Source organism: Sinohyriopsis cumingii, chromosome 10 (genome assembly GCF_028554795.1).
Source record: "Sinohyriopsis cumingii isolate HCF-2022 chromosome 10, ASM2855479v2, whole genome shotgun sequence".
Classification (NCBI taxonomy): Eukaryota; Metazoa; Mollusca; class Bivalvia; order Unionida; family Unionidae; genus Sinohyriopsis; species Sinohyriopsis cumingii.
The window spans coordinates 25,824,484-25,844,453 of record NC_142970.1 but is presented as its reverse complement, the minus strand read 5'-3'; the positions used below and the strand labels follow the sequence as shown (position 1 = coordinate 25,844,453).

The window sequence follows — 19,970 nt, the reverse complement described above, 5'->3', positions numbered from 1 at the left end:
CAGATTTTCCTCGCCAAAATCCTCGTGGTGAATAATATATTTCCTCCATTATTTATAACCAGCGCCGAATATTAATTTACCCTTCATCGCACCCTTGATAAATGTTGCTGCTAAATTCTCCTTGAAATTTTTATCAGGGACCGCGTTTATAGCATGGATGAGTTTTATATCAGCTAGGTGTCTTTGTTCTAAATCCATGCTACGATACTCGAGATCATGAATATAACACGCGTCGTCAATGGCGTTTATTGGTTCTTCGTTAGGTTTTGGTTGATCATTTTCATCAAGTCTTATATCTAGCCGAGTTCCTGGCCCGCAATAGTTGTATCCTGGGACGTGTTTTTCTCCGGGATACTTGGCCCAGGGTAATCCAGGTAACTTTCTGAGAGTTGCGGCAATGTCACCTCCGTAGTTTTTTTTTTAGTAAATCTAAATCTTTTTGTGCCACATTTGACACATGTTCCTGTGATCGCATACTTATTGTTGCGCGTTTTAACCTCAGACAGGTTCTCTGTTTGTGTTTTCGTACGACATTTCACACAATATAGATCAATAATATATTATAGCCATGGGTGTAATTGATTTTTCGGCCACAAAAAAACGCGAACAAATAAAACATCACGCGGTATTACCAAATTCGATAAGAATGATAATAATTGGCCCATCCGGATCGGGTAAAACACAATTGTTGTTAAATTTGATAATGAGATTGCTAAAATGGGATAAGTTATATTTGGTTGCGCCATCCGTTGACGATCAACGTTGTTATCAGGTTTTGAAGGACCTTAGCGATAATACGTCGGAAATCAGCGAGAATATTATAGAGTTCATAACGGATATCGATGAAGCGCCATCCGTTGACGATCTCGATGGAGAGAAGAATAACCTGGTAGTGTACGATGATGTAATGTTGGACAAACAGGCCAATCCGGCTAGAATATTCTCTCGAGGCCGGCATAAAAACACCGATGTCATTTATGTAACTCAGCGATATACGCAAATTCCCAAAGTAATCAGGGATAATTGTAACGTCTTGGCGGTATTTAACGGCGTAGATACGCACACGTTACGCAATATTCATCAAACGTGGTGCAAACGTGACATGGATATAAATGCATTCAAGAATTTATTTAGTCGTGCACAGGCAACTCCACACGGATTTATCACGATAAATTTACACGATCCACGATGTAGATATCGAATAGGACTTGTCAAAATATGTTAAATTTTGTTTTTGAAAACAAATTCACCCGCGCGATATGCAGATGAGGGAACACTACATAGCAGGTCTCGTGTGGGTATATACCCGATGCATGTGGTCTGAAAATGACAAAAATAACATCCCATAGAAGGCCTTAAAAATGAAAATAAAGGCTTCTACGAAATTATTTATCGTAGAAGGTTTCAATTTAGACGGCGACCCTGGTCTGTAGACCCTTCCTGCTGCTCTGACAGAGGTTTTGTCGACTGTCGTGTCGACACCAAAGAGTTCTCCTTCTCTTTCCGAAGCAGCAGACCCTATCCTGTGTGAAAGCCAGACGAGGTCGCAATCTTATATCATAAAAGCTTGCCATAGCTCCTCGTCCACAAACGCAGCCCTTTTCAGGGCTACCCAATACTCTAGAAAAGAAATACTAACTCAATTTCCAATGGTATGGTAGTCAGAAAAATAGAAGTGTGTCTATAAGTCTATAACATCTTTTCTTTATCTTTGTTCAAAGTGCGCCTATAAACACTTCATTTGTTTGACTTTGTTAGAAGTGTGACTATAAGCATTTCGTTTCTTTCCGTAGCTTGTCAAAATTTTTAATTAATGTTTGTAATTAAAAAGTGAGTGAGTCCGCGCGTATTTGGTAATAACATGTGTAATGTAAGACCAATATACAGGGAACGCTCGTCAGTCTGGCTACCGCTGTTGATTGGTAAACTGTAAAGAAGATGAGTAGAGTCCAAAATTTACTGGAGCTTCAATGGGACCTGGAGAATGCCAGACGTATCCTGGAGGAGATAAGTTAAGGGGATGAACAATTGAAGATGGAGAAAGAGAAGGAAACGGAGAAGGAGAATGAAAAGAATATTATCCTTCTGATTAGACCGATTTGCTATGTCATACCGGTAATAATAACAAAGAAGCAACTACCAATCTTCACAGCACCACCTACAGAAGACTGGGATTGGGAGATAGAACTGGAAGCACGCTGGCCCAACACCAGAAGAGAAGTGAAGTTTTTGAAAAACAGCTCTTTTCAGGGCTACTCCAATTCTCTAGAAAAGAAACTATTCAAGTTTCCAGTTCGTGAGTATGTGGAGTAGTGTCATTATAAACACTCGCTCGTTTACTGACGTAATTAAGTGTGTGTGTGTGTGTGTGTGTGTGTGTGTGTGTGTGTGTGTTTGTGTGTTTGTATGAGCTCACGTACGTTTGCGTGGATAGTAGAGTGTGTGTTTTTTTACCTTCCCTTCTGTGTGGATGGCATAATTTGGTATGTTTTTCTTCTTCCGGTGTGTTAATGGTAGAGTTGTGGTTAAATTTTGCTTCTTCCCGTGTGTGGATAGTATATTTAAGGTATTGATAGTATATTAAGGGTTTGATTTTGGTTCTTGGCGTGTGTGGATATTATATTTGGGGTTTGATTTTGCTTCTTCGGGTGTGTGGATAGTAATATTGTGGATAGTTTTTGCTCCCTCAGGTGTGTGGATAGTATATATATTTGGGGTTTGTTTTGGTTTCTTCGCGTGTGTGAATAGTAGATGTGTGATGTGGTTTTTGCTCCTTCCCATGTGTAGATAGCAGATGTGTGTTTTTTTTAGCTTCCCTTCTGTGTGGATGGTATAATTGGGTTTGTTTTTCTTCTTCTTGTGTGTGGATTGTATATTTGTGGTTTGGTTTTGCTCCTTCCCGTGTGTGGATGGTAGATTTGTGGTTAGTTTTTGCTTCATCATGTGTGTGGAAAGTATATTTAGATTATTTATAGTAAAATAAGGGTTTGATTTTGCTTCTTGGCGTGTATGGCTAGTATATTTGGGGTTTTATTTTGTTTCTTGGCGTGTGTGGATAGTAATATTTTGGACAGTTTTTTGCTCCCTCAGGTGTGTGGATAGTATATATATATATATATATATATATATATATATATATATATATATATATATATATATATATTGGGGTTTATTTTGGCTTCTTCGAGTGTGCGGAAAGTAGATGTGTGGTGTGATGTTTGCTCCTTCCCGTGTGTTGATAGTAGATGTGTGGTGTGGATTTTGCTTCTTCGCGTGTGTGGATAGTATATTTGTGTTTCTTATGGCACCATTGAGTGTGTGGATAGTATATAATATGTGAAGTGAATGTAAGGGTCATTCATATGCCTCGAAAAGAATTGCTTTCTTGATTAAATGTTTTTTAAATATTGTATAAGTGTTTGTCTATTATCTGTGTTATATAAATCTAAGTCCCACCCATTCATCCCGATTGAGGTCAGTCCGGTGCACACCTGTACACTCGCTCTTTGCTCAGTACTGTTACGTCACCTTCCCTGGTTGCAGCATCGTTACCAATCTCCGTTACCAAGCACGTCAGACGCTATAAAAAATTCCACTTTCCCTTGTCCGTAAACAGACCCAATATTCCTCATGTTCATTTTCCAATCATCACTAAACAGTCCCGAGTGGTGGTGGTCTGTAATGTATTTTCCCATTGTCCCTATAAATCTTGTCCCTAAACAGTCCCAGGGGGAGTCTGTAATGTATTTTCCCATTGTCCCTGAATCGTCCCACTTGACTACTTATAACACTCCAGAAAAAGAATGGTATGCTATTGGGTTTAGTGAACGCTGGAGTATTTTTAGCAATCAAAGGAAAACAGCATGAACAGAAGTACAAAGACTTTGTATGAAAAAATTAATAAACTGCGGGCGAGACAACCATCAATATCACATCATCATCGCCCCTCCCTCCCCCCCCCCCGATTAACCCGCAGCTTCGGTCTCGACGAGGGAGACAACAATCACCTTTACCGCCCCACTCAGCGTCGATCTTTACGAAGGAGACAACAATCACCACCAGCATCACAACTAACGCATTCACCACCATCATCACCATCGCCAGACGAATTTTATGATCCATGTACTGTTTTTGATATTTCTACATCTAGTGCCACTGTCCGTAGTTTTGCTACTGCTTTAACAAATGCTACCATTAACGTCCTTGTCGGCGTGGATCGACTAAGATGTTAGTTGGATTTTGGCGATGGGCTGGTAATAATTTCACAGAAATTATCAATGAAATAGCTGAGATTTGTCAGGGACATTTTGCGGGTGAGGCCATGGACATGAATGTTCATCCATCACTAATCGATGAAATTGATGATATACAGAGTTGGTCTCGGTGATATTGATCTGCGTCTATTAAGAAGGATAGCCCCAAAAGCGGTATGCATTGTAAAGCAGTTACAAATGAAAACTATTGATGTTTTCCGTGATAAAGGTACTAATAATATGGGTGGTGTAGCTAGTAAAGCACTTTCTGCGATCAAAGAGCGACTAGCTCCATTAATACGAAGACGAAAATCACTCCCAGAACAGCAGGGAGTGTGAACAAACCAATTTCGGAGTAAGTCTTCATTGAAAATAAAGCTTCATACAAAAAATGAAAATACAAGGACAAAGCTTCTAAATGACCGAGATCTTCTCTAATTGAGGTAGCTCATCTTGTTATTTTTATCGTTTGCCGCTTGTTTTCAAATTTGTAAATGTGTTTGGTTACCCGTCGGACACTCATTCTTGGTCGCACCCTCCTTGTTGCTGTAGTGTATGCGTAATTAAATCACTATTATATCAGTAATGGCATTTCACAGATCTAGATTAGCTCAAGAGCGACTAGAGGCAATTAAGAAGTATATCCATATTGAATGGATTTGACAAAACATATCAACTACAGCAACGACGTCGTACTAGGGCTGTAGGTCGCAAAAAGAGGCTAATGCGATTTTAAAACAAATAAAAAGAGGTTGTTTTAAATATAAGATCATGAAAGAAACGTGCCATTCACATAAAAACGTGACCGCGAACGGTCTATCGGTTTCTCAATAAATTTATTTAAAAAGAAATTCTTAATATTGTCAGAAGCGAGATGGCGATTCATAGCAGTACAAAGTTCCTAGTCACATGAAATAATTAGCTTACATAAAATAATTCGTTATGATGCTTCGCGTCATGCTACAAATCTTGCAACAGCAGAAACATGGACCAGCTCAACAACAAAATGAATCTTTGTGTCACGTTTGCCTGTACGCAATTACGTAAGTCACGATCAAAGGAATGAGTATGTAGTCCCTGCATCTATCGTAGCGATTCGTGTTTGTACAAGAGCCCGCTTCTTTAGGGGTCAAAACTCACATGTAGACGTTGGAAACTTTGTTCTAGAACAAAGGACCCTCCATGCTGTTGTTAATATCCCCGCGTTGACAGATGACCTGAGGCTCGTCTGTTAAGCTGGACCCACTGGGGTATAATTGATATCCAATCGGAACTGAAGAAGGGTGGGGCCATCAATTCGAACCAGAATTTAAGTCATTTGGGCTGGGAACGAATTAGTGATTGTAAGGCATCGTGCTGGGAAACTGTAGCAATAACTCCCGGTGCCACTTGTGATCTGGCGGGAAAACCATTAATATATTCCAAGGACAGAAAGCTTTGTAAAGGTCAGTGAGTTATTTGCTCGATTGTTGCAGAATGTTACGGCATTGTAATTGTAATTATGTGCAGTATGTATATTTACTTACTAGAATCGTTAGTACGTAGAATTATCTTTGTATTGTTTAATTTACATGCGTACTTGAGAAATGAGCTATGATTATGTCGATTGCCAGCTTGTCAGAATCAATATTGTAATTCGCTATTGGGTTACTTCGTGGTAAACTAGTGTATTTATTCATGTGATATTCTAGATATTGCAACTGTTGAATTGAATTGTAACTTTGGAAATGGTTGCAGTGTGTAAAATTCAATAATATGGATATTTGAATATTTGTATACACTTGTGGGAGTGTAATATACAGAAATGCGTCTGATTGTTGTGATATTGTTTAGAATAATGAGATTAAGAATATATCGATTCCGAGGCATTCTCTCTCCGATATGGAGTAGTTCTTCTCGGCAGCAGACAATTTCCGACTGCCGTACGCAATTTAGTGATGCCTGTATGATAAGTAGGATGCCGCTCTTTATTGCAACGTTGTTTTCTGTAAGAACGTGTGGGTTTTCGATGTGCACGAATGCGTGACCGAAGATGTAGATAGCCTTTATCTGATGATTGATTGTTGATTTAGTGTGAGGCGAGATGGCTAACAAAACATGCTAACGTCCTTGTGTTTTTCGCAGGAAGCTTTTGGGGACAGAACTACCGGGTAGTAAGTCCCGAGTCACAAAGAGGGAGACAGGATAGAGCAAGGCAGTAGGCAGAGAACAAGCCTAGTCGCTAGAGAGCGAGAAATAGGAGGAGAAAAGGAGACGAGAAGGGGAAGAGTACAGGAAGAATCGTAGTACGGAGAACGCCGGAAGGAGGAAAGGAATTGGCAGAGTAAAACACAGATGAGTAGAAACCATGTACAGGGGAAAGCCATCTCACACTATAATCACGTGATGAAATAGGTTGTTACATGGTCGAGAGGAAGAAGATTGGTTGAAATTAATATCGTTTAAACTGTATTAAATTGTGTTCTTAATAATTTAATTGTCGGTATTGCAGACTGGGGGCTCGGAGCTTTACCTATCTCTATCACTAATTTCACTTCCTACAAAAACGAGCCAGGGTGGGAGTTCCATAGTAAATAAAATAAAATATTGGGAGCTACCCACCCAACTCATAACAGTACGTCATAGAACCCCACACTTTGCCGGGGAAGATATAGGTCAAATATGTATCCAGCTGCGTTATGATACTGAAAAACAAAATTGACGAGTATACACATATGGGAAGTGGTTGGATTTTTAATCAAGTCATTGTTGTGCATATCAATACATTTAAAAAAAATCTCCGTTACGGGGCTCCGGTGAGGGTACGTATATACAAAGATTTACCAAACATGATGAAAAACACCAGAAGTTGCATTAATGTTTTTAATAAAGATAATAAATGTTTTCAGTGGTCAGTATTAGCAGCGTTATTTCCTGCTGATAAAAATTCTAACAGAGTATCAAAATACGTTGATCATGCTCATAAGCTAAATTTTGATGGAATCCAGTTTCCTGTATAGGTTAAAGTTGTTCCAAAATTTGAAAAACAGAATGATCCAATCACAATCAACGTGTTTTCGATATTTGACAACTCTGATGTTTATCCCTTAAATATTAATGATTCTGCAGATATAAGCACAATAAATGTATTATTATAACAGGATCATTATTGCTTCATAAAATATTTTTTTCACGGTTGGTTAGATCTGAAATCAACAAAAATAATAATATAAAATATTTCTGCTTCAGGTGTCTGCATCAATTTACAAATAAAGTAGAACTTGACAAACATAAAGGCTATTCCAAACATGTACAACGAATATATATGCCATCATACGACGAAAACGTGGTTGTAAAATTTAAAAAAATCGTCAAAACCTTCCGTACCTTTTGTGATCTATGCAGATTTTGAAGCGCTGGTCGTAAAGCTGATCAGGTCAAAAACAGATTATACAAAAGTTATTCATGATCATATTCCTTGTAGTATTGCCTACAAAGTTTGTGATGATGAGCGATAAAGTGTTCCTATTAACTTATATCATGGTGAAAATCCAGCTCAATGGCTATTATTGAGCTTGTTGGAAGAAAACGAAAAAATTAATAGAAAGTTAAAGTATGTCACGCCAATATTACCGATGGCTAACGATGAAATAAAAGATATTAACGAAGATAAAACTTGTCATATTTGTAATGAGACTCTTGGTCTAAACGATCGCGTTAGAGATCATTGTCATTTGACAGGTATATTCAGAGGCGCAGCACATAGCAAATTCAATACCAATTTTAAATTTCCTGATTATATTCCTGAAATATTTCGAAATTTGAGAGGTTATGATGCACATTTTATAGTAAAAGCTTTCGGTGATCCAAATATACCGAAACATAAGATTAAGTGCAATCCGAAGAATAGTGAAAAATATGTCATTCACGTTTAGCAATTGACGTTTTATTGATTCACTACAATTTATGGCAGCATCGTTGGCCATGCTAGCTGGAAACCTTAAAGGAAGTGATTTTTTAAAAGTAAGCTGAACGATGAAAATATAACTGATGAGGTGTATCAGCGAGCAAAATGTATCTGGGAAAATATCGCTTGTATAGCAATTGTGGACTATCATGATTTATATCTAACAACTGATATGCTGCTGCTATCCGGTATATTTGAGGAATTCATGAAACATTATACATTAGATCCTCCATATTACTACATAGCACTTTGATTATCTTGAGATGCTATGTTATCAATAACAGGTACCACAATGGAGCTACTACCAGATGCAAGAATGTTTAACTTTATTGAGGCTGATATAAAAGGCAGAATACGTGTAATCACAAAGAAACATCCTGTTGCAAACAAAGAATATATAAAATATTTCATCCTAACAAAGAAATTACATTGTCTGTCTTGACACATATAAGGTGTATGAATAATGAATAGGCAATGATCCGGACAATCCCTTTAAGCAATTTTATATGGGTTGATGATGTTGATATTTTGATATAAAAAAAACCTCTTCATGTCGATTACTTTATTGAGGTTGATCTTGGTTACCCTTATTAATTACATGACTTCGGTAGATGTTAGTTCTTTGACAGACGAGCAGCGATTACAAAAAGAAAACTTTGGTATCAGCAAATACTAAGTAAAAAATTTATACCAAATTTAATGATTGAAACAAGTTATATCATGCATATAGAAAATCTCGAACAATGTCTGAAGGAAGGACTAATCTTAAGCAATATTTATCTGGCAATACAATTTAAACAAGGGTGATGGCAAAGAAGTTATATTTATAATAATATGGAGCAAGCAAAGATAGACACAACAGATTTGAAAAAGACTTTTAAGCTCATGAATAATAGTGTATTTGGTACGACAATGGAAAATATTTGTAATCGGATCAATTTAGTACTAGTTAATAATATTGAATAGCGAAACAAGCTGGTAGCAAATAATGATTGTATAAGTATGAAAATTTTCAACACAAACCTTGGCGGTTCACGGAAAAAAGATTACTTTGATGTTAAATAAACCGATATATGTCGGGTTTAGTGTTCTGGAATAGAGTAAGTACCTATTCTACGAATTTCACTACGGAACAATAAAAAATGATTTTGGTAATATAACAAAATTATTATTCACAGATAACAACTCGTTATGTTTTGATATCAGTGCAGATGATATTTACAGGTACATGTATGATAACAAGGAAAATTTTGATAATAGATTATCCTAACAGCTCTCCATACATTGATGAAACAAGCAAAAATGTTACAGGAAAATGTAAGGATGAAACAAATGCTGTTTTAATAACAGGATTTATTGGATTAAGAGGTAAAGTGTACTCTGTCCAAAAGGAAGGTGGTAAGCTAAAGAAACGAGCAAAAGGTATGAAGAAAAAGATAGCAAGCAATAAGTTAAATTTTGATGATTATATCATATCACTAAATGGCGGACAGAATTTGGTTAAAATGACAGCATTATGGAATGACAAACATAAAATAGAAACACAAGTGATGACGAAGACTGCGCTATCACCATTTGATGATAAACAATATCATAATTGTAAAAGTTCATATATGCTAGTGCATGGATATTACAAGACTGACAAAGGTTCCAATGACAAAAAAAATTTATTCAGCTAGGTGTTCTTTGATTTCTTAGAATTTTATATGAATTTATACATTATGAATTTAACAAGTGTTCATGATGACATTAAAATTAATCCTGAAGAAATTGTTGTTGAAGAAGATTTATTGTTGGTGTATAAACAAGGTCCACTAGAAATCATAATTGATAACGAAGAATGTGGTAGATAATTTGAATCGGGAAATAACACAATTAAGCTGTTGCTGGTTAAAGGAAGTAATAATACCTATTTTCCATTCCTTAAGACATTGTCCGAGATTTCATCACCATGAAATGAAAACTTGTATTATCCTATCAGCAAAGATAAATATACCAGATTTACGATAGAGCTTGATAAAGTAAATGCATTACCGATCGAAATGAGTGGTTAAATAAAAATAAATTACTTGATGTTCTTGGTCAACCCGGCAATTAAATATCAGGAAAAATATGTCTGAGGTTTTACAAGTGTAACTATGATTTTATATCTAAATAAAACACAATATAAACAACACCAACACGTCGAATGTGTGACTAGTTTCTAATGAAGCATTAAAGCGAAACCGGTCACACATTTGATGTGTTGGTGTTGTTTATTTTATAATTTATCAATGTAAACTGGACAACACCATGGCATCAACATATGATCCATGAATTAGCAATAGAACGACTTGTTTAAAAACGAAAATGGAAAAATTAGCGGAGAAAAAGATGAAAAATAGATCACACGCACGTTTTCTTGAAATTTGTCTGGAAGACAATCTTGTGCCAAAGGGACTGCGTTTAAAACTAAAAGTTCATATTGAAAATGCTACAGCGTCAAAGAAGTTTCAAGAATATATTGACTTATTCGACGTGTTGGTGTTGTTTATTTTAATAATTTATCAAAGAAAACCTGGACAACACCATGGCATCAACGTATGATCCACGACACGAATTAGCAATAGAACGACTTATTTAAAAACGACAATGGAAAAATTAGTGGAGAAAAAGATGAAAAATGGATTACACGCACGTTTTCTTAAAAATTGTCTGGAAGACAATCTTGTGCCAAAGGTACTGCGTTTAAAATTAAAAGTTCATATTGGGAATGATACAGCATCAAAGAAGTTTCAAGAATCCATTGACTCCCTATTGGAAAAAATACCGCCGGAAATATGTGATAGACTAAAAGAACATCAGAGGAGAGTGATCAATATATTCAAAGAACTAGAAGAACATAAAGATTAACTAAAAACTTTGATAAAAGTCAATATGGTCATTTTTTATGAAGAATTTTTATTATTTTAAAAACGGAATCTAAAAAAGACGAACTATTATCAAGTCAACTTAAAAAGTTACAGAATTTACAGAGACAGGAAAACAATTTTCCTGGACAATGAGAAACTGTGACATCAAAAATTACTAGAGAAAAATCAAAAAGAGATAATCAACAACCAAACAAACCAGCAGAGGAAATTACCTTCATCAATGTAAAAATAGATGTGCAGTAACTAAGAATCACACACGGAATAAACAACAACCAAGAAATGAAAATAAAATGGAGCAAGCATTGCCAACAGCAAGAATTACCTATCAACCAAATCACAAAGAAAAAGTAGACCCACTCAAAACAATTGCAAAAATGATCAAGCATAAAATTTATCAGCCCGGGCACAAAAAAGGCAACCTATGCAGATGCAGCAAATAATGTGTTGAAGAAAACTACGTAGGCATCTAATATAACCGTTATAGCAACAATACAAGGACTAATGGAAACCCTCTACGATCTGTTGCAAACAACACAAACAGCAGAACGAATAGGAGATTTATTAGAATAAAAAACAAGAACAGATGGATGAAAGAAAAGAAAAGAAAATCGAAAGAGGAAAAGAAATTGTGTTAAACCTTTTCCAAGAAAATTCTAATAGTGATTACATTTTTCTAGGTAAGGGATTATCATATTGTATGAGAAACAAAGTGCATGATAATATTAATTTAGAAGAAGCATTTTTCAAATGCACAAGATCGTTAATATTAAAAGAATGTTTCTCTCAATCACGTATAAATTCACAATAGGAAAGCAACTTTCATCTACAAAATAAGCTCTTTTTCAATAAAAAAATAATCACCATTTACACCTTCTAGTGGACGAGATATTTATCTCTATTTTTATATTGAAGCAACTAGACGAGAAATTTTAAATTGCGGTCCTAAAAGAAAACATTTTACAAACATATCTAAAGAAGAACTAAGGTCTTTACGTTCCTTATCACAAGACGAAAGTTTTATTATTAAAAAAGCTGATAAGTCTAGCACCATAGCAATAATGAATAAGCAGGATTATATTAAAGAAGAGAAAGACAATTAAATGATGAAGAGTATTATACAAAACTTTCCAATAATCCTTTTGAAGAATTTACAGAAAAAATAAGCAAATGTGTTAATCAAATTTCTATATACAATTGTTCCACATATGATGAACTCGATATCTTCCCAAATAAAATACGCACACCGCATATAATATATCACAATATATTGAACACACTTTACAACCACTGATGAAATCACTACCTACATATGTCAAAGATACTTTTGATTTCATTACCAAAACTAAACGAAAATTCATTTCTATTTAGACTAGATGTGGTTTCACTCTACACGAATATACCACACAATGATGGCATCGAAGCATGTAAATATTATCTTGAAGAAAACGAACATACATATAAACTATCAAAAGAACATGTTTGTGATTTGATAAAACTTGTGTTCGAATATAACTTTTTTACATTTGGTAATACAAACTATCTCCATAAAATGGGAACAGGAATGGATAGTCCTATGGCACCAGCTTATGCATCTTTATTTATGTGAAAATTAGAAAATGATTTTCTAAATAAATGCCTCTTAAAACCAGATGTATGGTTTAGAAGATATCTCTATTATTTTATAGACAGTTTAAACAAATTACATCCAACAATAAAATTTACATATAATGTGTCTCAAATTAAAGTTACATTTTTGAATGTAGATGTCATGATAAATTAAAACAATGACATTACTATCATGATTCATGTTAAAAACATAAATATTCATGAATATGTTGAATATTCTTCATGCCATCTTAAATCATGTAAAAATGGGATATCATATAGTTAAGCAAAAAGATATAGTAGAATTGTTTTGGATGAGGCTGTTTTTAAATAATCTTTGACAGAGTTAGGTCAGCAGTTTTTAAATAGAAATTGCCCTACTGACATCATTAATACTGCTTTCCAAAAAGTATCTTCTCTTACACGACTTGAATCTTTACAATATAAAATAAAAAATCGAAACGAGGATATCATTCCTTTTGTTATTGAATATAATCCAAGTCTGCCTAATATAGGTTTAATTATCAATAAATATTGGGAATATTAAAATTATCATGGAAACAAATGTTAAATCACTACACGAAAGCAAACCCACACTTGTTTATAAAAGGACTAAAAATCTTAAAGATTTCCTACTTCTAAATTAGATAAAAAATAAACATCATCTAAAATAGGATCATCAACTAAATGTAATAGACCTAGATGTTCACACTGTTCAAATTATTAATTTAAATACTTCTTTCAATAGTAATAATATGAAAGAAACTGTTAATATGCATTGTGATATTAATTGTGCAACATCAAATGTCATTTATTTGATCACATGCAAAATATGTGGCATCCAATATATTGGCCAAACCAGTCAACAAATATTTAAACGTATGAACCAACATATATCAGATATAAAACATTAAATCGATCAATCGTTTTCATCTCATGCTGCCGCACACAAATTTCGCATACTTTGCAAGATTTCTCCTTCCAACCTATTGTTAAAGCTGTTTCTGAGATGGAACGTCTGCTAAAGGAAACCTAATGGATTCACAATCTTAATACGGTTTATCCAAAAGGGCTAAATTCATGAACACTATGCGACATTCATTAATCCTGGTTTGTTTTTTTAAAAGTTTTTTTCTTTCTTTATGAATTATGTCCCCTGTTTACATTCAGATAAGAACATTTTTATATTATTCTAATTTGCAGAATAACTTAATTAGTGAAAGTATCAACTAATATCATAAAAATAAGTTTACTAATTCTTAAAAATGAAAGTGCATTTTTAAATTATTTCCTAATATATTATGTTTAATTATTTATAAAATACTTCATAGCAAGTATTATGCATCATGTTTTTGTTATATCAATTGAGTTCTGATGAAATATTGAATCTTCGCCAATAATATAACGTATTTTTTTTTATTTATTGATTTATTTTCTAGATCTTTAATAAATGTACATTATACAAATATTAATAAAACTGTTTATCTCTATTTAGTCATAATTTTTTTTATATCTATCTCATAGCTAAGGCTGTAAATATCAAGATTTGTTAAATTTTGTATAAACATAAAGAATAATTTAGCAAGAGTATAGATATATTACAGCAAAAATCGTTAATGATAGCGCTCTTCGGAACAGCATCATTAAAGCTTATAACGATCCAGAATCAAAACTATCTCATATTCTTATTCATGAGAAAGGAACAACAGATTTTGTTTTGCTAACAGCTGATGATTTTAATTGGTCTAACAAATATGGAATGGTATGAGTCTTCTGTGATCGAACTGCTATTATGCAACATAGTAGATCTTATATGAAAAATGATAATCTAAAACAATTGCTTAATAGTGCTAAGTAGGAGATAAAATTCTGACATTTCTAGCTCAGAAGGGTCCCCAGACACGAGATAAGTACAAATTTGTTTCCTGTTTTGCAATCTGCATTAGTCCATGGAAGTTTTACTTAGTAAATTTTCCATGCAGTTTACTTTTGGTTTCTGGGGGTGAGTTACAAACAGCAGTTGTTAAAAATAGATATAAGTAAAAGATAAATATATTCTGGGGGAAAATTACTGGGGGACCAAAACTCTGGGGAGTTTGGAATCTCAGAATATACTAGGATAACTTGTCTGGGGACCCTTTTGAGTTAGAAGTGGTATTCTATCTCCTACTGAAGTTGCTGCATAAAATGAATATTGGAAGATATTACAATTCTAGAATGACTGTCACTATTCCAAAGTAACGATATATTTCACACTTATGACTGTTATTCCAAGTGGCTGCATGATGCTTGCATGCCATGTAACTAATGTTCAAAATTTACTCCTTGAAATATACCAAGAGAATGAAGTAAGAATGTATTATCTTAAAGATATTTTACTTACAAGATTTCATCTCGAAAATTAGCACAGATGTATAACATTTTCATGGTTAGTGAAAAATATGGAACCTGTTGATACAAAGGATTACATCTGTGAAAGGTCAAAAATATGGAACCTGTTGATACAAAGGATTACATCTGTGAAAGGTCAAAAATATGGAAACTGTTGATACAAAGGATTACATCTGTGAAAGGTCAAAAATATGGAACCTGTTGATACAAAGGATTACATCTATGAAAGGTCAAAACTATGGAACCTGTTGATACAAAGGATTACATCTATGAAAGGTCAAAAATATGGAACCTGTTGATACAAAGGATTACATCTATGAAAGGTCAAAAATATGGAACCTGTTGATACAAAGGGTTACATCTGTTAAAGGTCAAAAATATGGAACCTGTTGATACAAAGGATTACATCTATGAAAGGTCAAAAATATGGAACCTGTTGATACAAAGGATTACATCTATGAAAGGTCAAAAATATGGAACCTGTTGATACAAAGGATTACATCTATGAAAGGTCAAAAATATGGAACCTGTTGATACAAAGGATTACATCTATGAAAGGTCAAAACTATGGAACCTGTTGATACAAAGGATTACATCTATGAAAGGTCAAAACTATGGAACCTGTTGATACAAAGGGTTACATCTGTGAAAGGTCAAAAATATGGAACCTGTTGATACAAAGGGTTACATCTGTTAAAGGTCAAAAAGAAATCTTGCATAGAAATGAAACTGCTGCTATTATGCGTCGTACAATGATAAAGAAGAACTCAGTGATGATTTTAAGAAGTTTCTGTTCTTATTTACAGTTTTATAAACATGAAAAGACACGAAACACTCATATTAAGAACTAATTGTGTGTGTATACATCTGGATGATGACCTCAGCCTTCAAATGAGAGATGCCTTCAACATCTGCTATCATGTGTATCAGTACTTGAAGTACATGAAGAAATAAAATCTGCTTTAAAATATTTTAACAAACTAATGGATCCATGTGCTTTATTCAATATGTATCAATATACATTATTAATGTACAGTAATCTCTCTCTTCATTGCCCATACAATATCATGCTTTTATAGGGAATATAAACCTAATTACAATCATAATGAAGCAGCTAAAACAGTTGCTAAATGTTGCCAAGCAGGGCTTAAGATAATCATTTGGAGATTTACATTATTCACCACAGCATATTAGCAAAATTACACCAGTGGGGACATTGATGTTTTACAAACAAAAATTTCAGACATTTGCTTTCATTTCTGTAGATCTGTAAATTATTATATGCAGACATACACATTGTTATTTGGAATATTCAAGCAAGAAATCAAGGTCAGTCTCTTTGCCATGCTGAAGACCTGCTGTCCCCTTCATTACTTTGAAATTATGGCAAACATTTTTTACCTGCAGATCCTCATAGAGCATAATGAACACAGGACACTTGTATATCTCTTATAGGCAGTGTTACAGTGTTATGAAACCGACCCTCACTCTAAACTCTGTCAAATGTAAAATAGGACACTTGTATATCTCCCATTGGCAGTGTTATGAAACCAACCCTCACTCTAAACTCTGTCAAATGTAAAAGAGGCCACTTGTATATCTCTTATAGGCAGTGTTACAGTGTTCTGAAACCAACCCTCACTCTAAACTGTGTCAATTGTAACAAAAGCCACTTCTATGGGTTGTCTCTTATTATAAAGTCTCTCAATTATAACACTGACCACTTGTATATCTCCCATGAGGAGTGTTAATAAACTCTCATCATAACTAAACAAAATGTAACACAGGTAACTTGTATGTCTCTGATAAATAATGTCATTATAACATCCCTAAGTATAAATCCCTATCAGATATACTAAACTGTGTCAATTGTAACAAAAGCCACTTCTATGGATTGTCTCTTATTATAAAGTCTCTCAATTATAACAGTGGCCACTTGTATGTCTCGCATCCATAGCTTAATAAACTCTCACTATAAACTCCACAAAATGTGACATAGGTAACTTGTATGTCTCTGATGAATAATGTTATTATAACATCCCTATCAAATATACTACAGGCCACATGTATAGCTCAGATGACTAGTTATCATGACATCCCTCATTACAAAGTAAACCAATCATAGCAATGGTCACTTGTATGTGATAATCTCTCCAATACAAACACTAACATAAGATATTAACGATATGTATCAAATCTGTTATTTTATAACTTTTTTAACAAATGTAACATTTTCAATAAACAGAATATTTATATTGTAAATGTTGTCGAAGAATAAAAAGTCAGACAAAATCATATCTGAAATGTTCACTCTTATTTTTAAATGTGTTAATTTGATAAAACGTGGAAAGAAAATGATATGAATGTCTACATCGCGTTAAGATAGCAAACATGTGTTGACAACGAATTTACTTAAAAGGTTTTTCTCCAGTATGGATCCTCATGTGCACTTTTAAATGTCCTCTCTGACTGAACATTTTATCACACACCAAACATTGATATGGTTTTTCTCCAGTATGTATCCTAATGTGCAGTTTTAAATCTCCACCCTGATTAAACATTTTGTCACAAAAATTACACTTATATGGTTTATCTCCAGTATGTATTCGCATGTGCACTTTTAAATATGCACTCATACTAAACAGTTTATCACACATTTCACACTTGAATGGTTTACCTCCAGTATGTATTCTTCTGTGCTGTGTTAAATGTCCACTCTGATTAAACAGTTTATTACAAACTTCACACTTGAATGGTTTTTCTCCAGTATGTATCCTCATGTGCAGTTTTAAATATTCATACCTACTGAACATTTTATCACAAACATCACACTTAAACGTTTTTTCTCCAGTATGCCTCCTCATGTGAATTTTTAAATGTCCTCTCTGACGAAACATCTTATCACATAATTCACACTTATATGGTTTTTCTCCAGTATGCATCCTCATGTGAAGTTTTAAATATTGGTTCTGAGTAAACGTTTTATTACCTAGTTCACACTTATATGACTTCTCTCCAGTATGTTTCCTTATGTGAAATTTTAACTGTGCACACGTAATGAACATTGTACCACAAACGTCACACTTAAACGTTTTTTCTTCAGTATGCCTGCTCATGTGAAGTTTCAAATTTCCGCTCTGAGTAAACATTTTATCACACATTTCACACTTATATGGTTTTTCTCCAGTATGTGTCCTCATGTGAAGTTTTAAATTTCCACTCTGAATAAACATTTTATGACAAACCCTGCACTTATATGGTTTAACTCCAGCATGAATCCTCATGTGAAGCTTTAAATTTCGTCTTCCACTAAATTTTGCACCACAAACTTCACATTTAAATGGTTTTTCTCCAGTATGAATCCTCAAATGAAGTTTCAAACTTCCACGATCACTAAATTTTGTATGACACACTTCACATTGAATCTGTTTTTCTCTAGTATGCATCCTCATGTGAAGTTTTAATTGTCCACTGTGACTAAATGTTTTACCACAAATTTCACACTTATATGGTTTTTCTCCAGTATGAATTCTCAAGTGAAAACTTAAATGTCCACTCTGATTAAACATTTTATGACACACTTCACACTTAAATGGTTTTTCTCCAGTATGAATCCTTGTGTGACGTTTTAAACTTCCACTTACACTAAAGCTTGCATCACACACTTCACATTTAAATGGTTTCTCTCCAGTATGAATCCTCATGTGAAGTTTTAAACTTCCACTATGACTGAATTTTTTATTGCACACGTCACATTTAAATGGTGTTTCTCCAGTATGCACTCTCATGTGACGTTTCAAATCGGGATTCCTACCAAAAAATTTATTACACATTTCACACTTGTATGGTTTTTCACCAGTATGAATCCGTGTGTGAAGGTTTAAACTTCCATTATCACTAAATTTTTTATCGCACATGTCACAATTCAATTGGTTTTCTCCAGTATGCATTCTCGCGTGACGTTTCAAATATCCATTCCAAGTAAAAAGAATTATTATATATTTCAAACTTGTATGTTTGTTTTCCCAGTATGCTTCATCATATGATGTTTTAAATTTCCACTCTGATTAAACATTTTGTCACATACTTCACACTTGAATAGTTTTCCTCCGGTATGAATCCTCACGTGTAATTTTAAATCTCCACTCTCATTAAACATAATATCTCATATTTCACACTGATATAACTTTTCCATGGCATGCATCCTGGTTTACCGTTTTAAAACTACACTTTCTTGAAACATTTCATGGTTTTCCGGCGCTTTCTCTTTACTCAAATATACTCAAATACACTCGAATATACATAGCAAAAATGTATACACGAAGACCAGTTTGTAATCGTTATTTGACGAATGCGATCATTTCTAACTTCTAGATCTGTTTTTTAACTGTTCACGTTACTTGCGGCCACTCTATTAATAACTCAGAGCACGTGACATGGACTGGGTATGCTTATGTCCATAAATGGTATATGTAAGACTAAAATGGAAAGATGCGATTTTCCTTTAGTTCTTTTTCCAATTTTTGGTTTGGAAACATAACAAGGATTAGTTTATAAAAATAATTCAATTTCATGAGTATCTTTAAATTATCTTTGTAATATTGACAGCTTACAAGCGTTTCGATTGAATTTTCTACTTTGTTTTGATCAAATGGTGTTTAGCAGCAGGGAGGGAGAATCCTATTGCCTCGTTTTGGTATTTTGTGTGTGTGTGTTCGTGTGTGTGTGTGCGTGTGTGTGTGTGTAAAATCACTGATTCTACGCGTATGTGTCCGCTAGTGTGCTGCGCTACTGTGTATAAACATTGCTACAGACTGTTTGGAACTCGAATCTGTTATTGTCGTTGACATCGGAATGAATAGT

At 34.2% G+C, this 19,970-nt stretch overlaps 1 protein-coding gene across 1 annotated transcript in view; it reads right to left on the bottom strand.

Moving 5' to 3' along the window:
* Positions 1-19,174, bottom strand: part of LOC149789774 (uncharacterized) — a 60,206-nt gene extending 41,032 nt beyond the window's left edge. The window contains exon 1 of the mRNA XM_089973120.1: positions 17,520-19,174. Coding sequence (XP_089829246.1) covers positions 17,520-19,057 — 1,538 coding nt within the window. The 5' untranslated portion in view covers positions 19,058-19,174. The remainder of the gene's footprint in view (positions 1-17,519) is intronic.
* Positions 19,175-19,970: the final 796 nt, after the last annotated feature.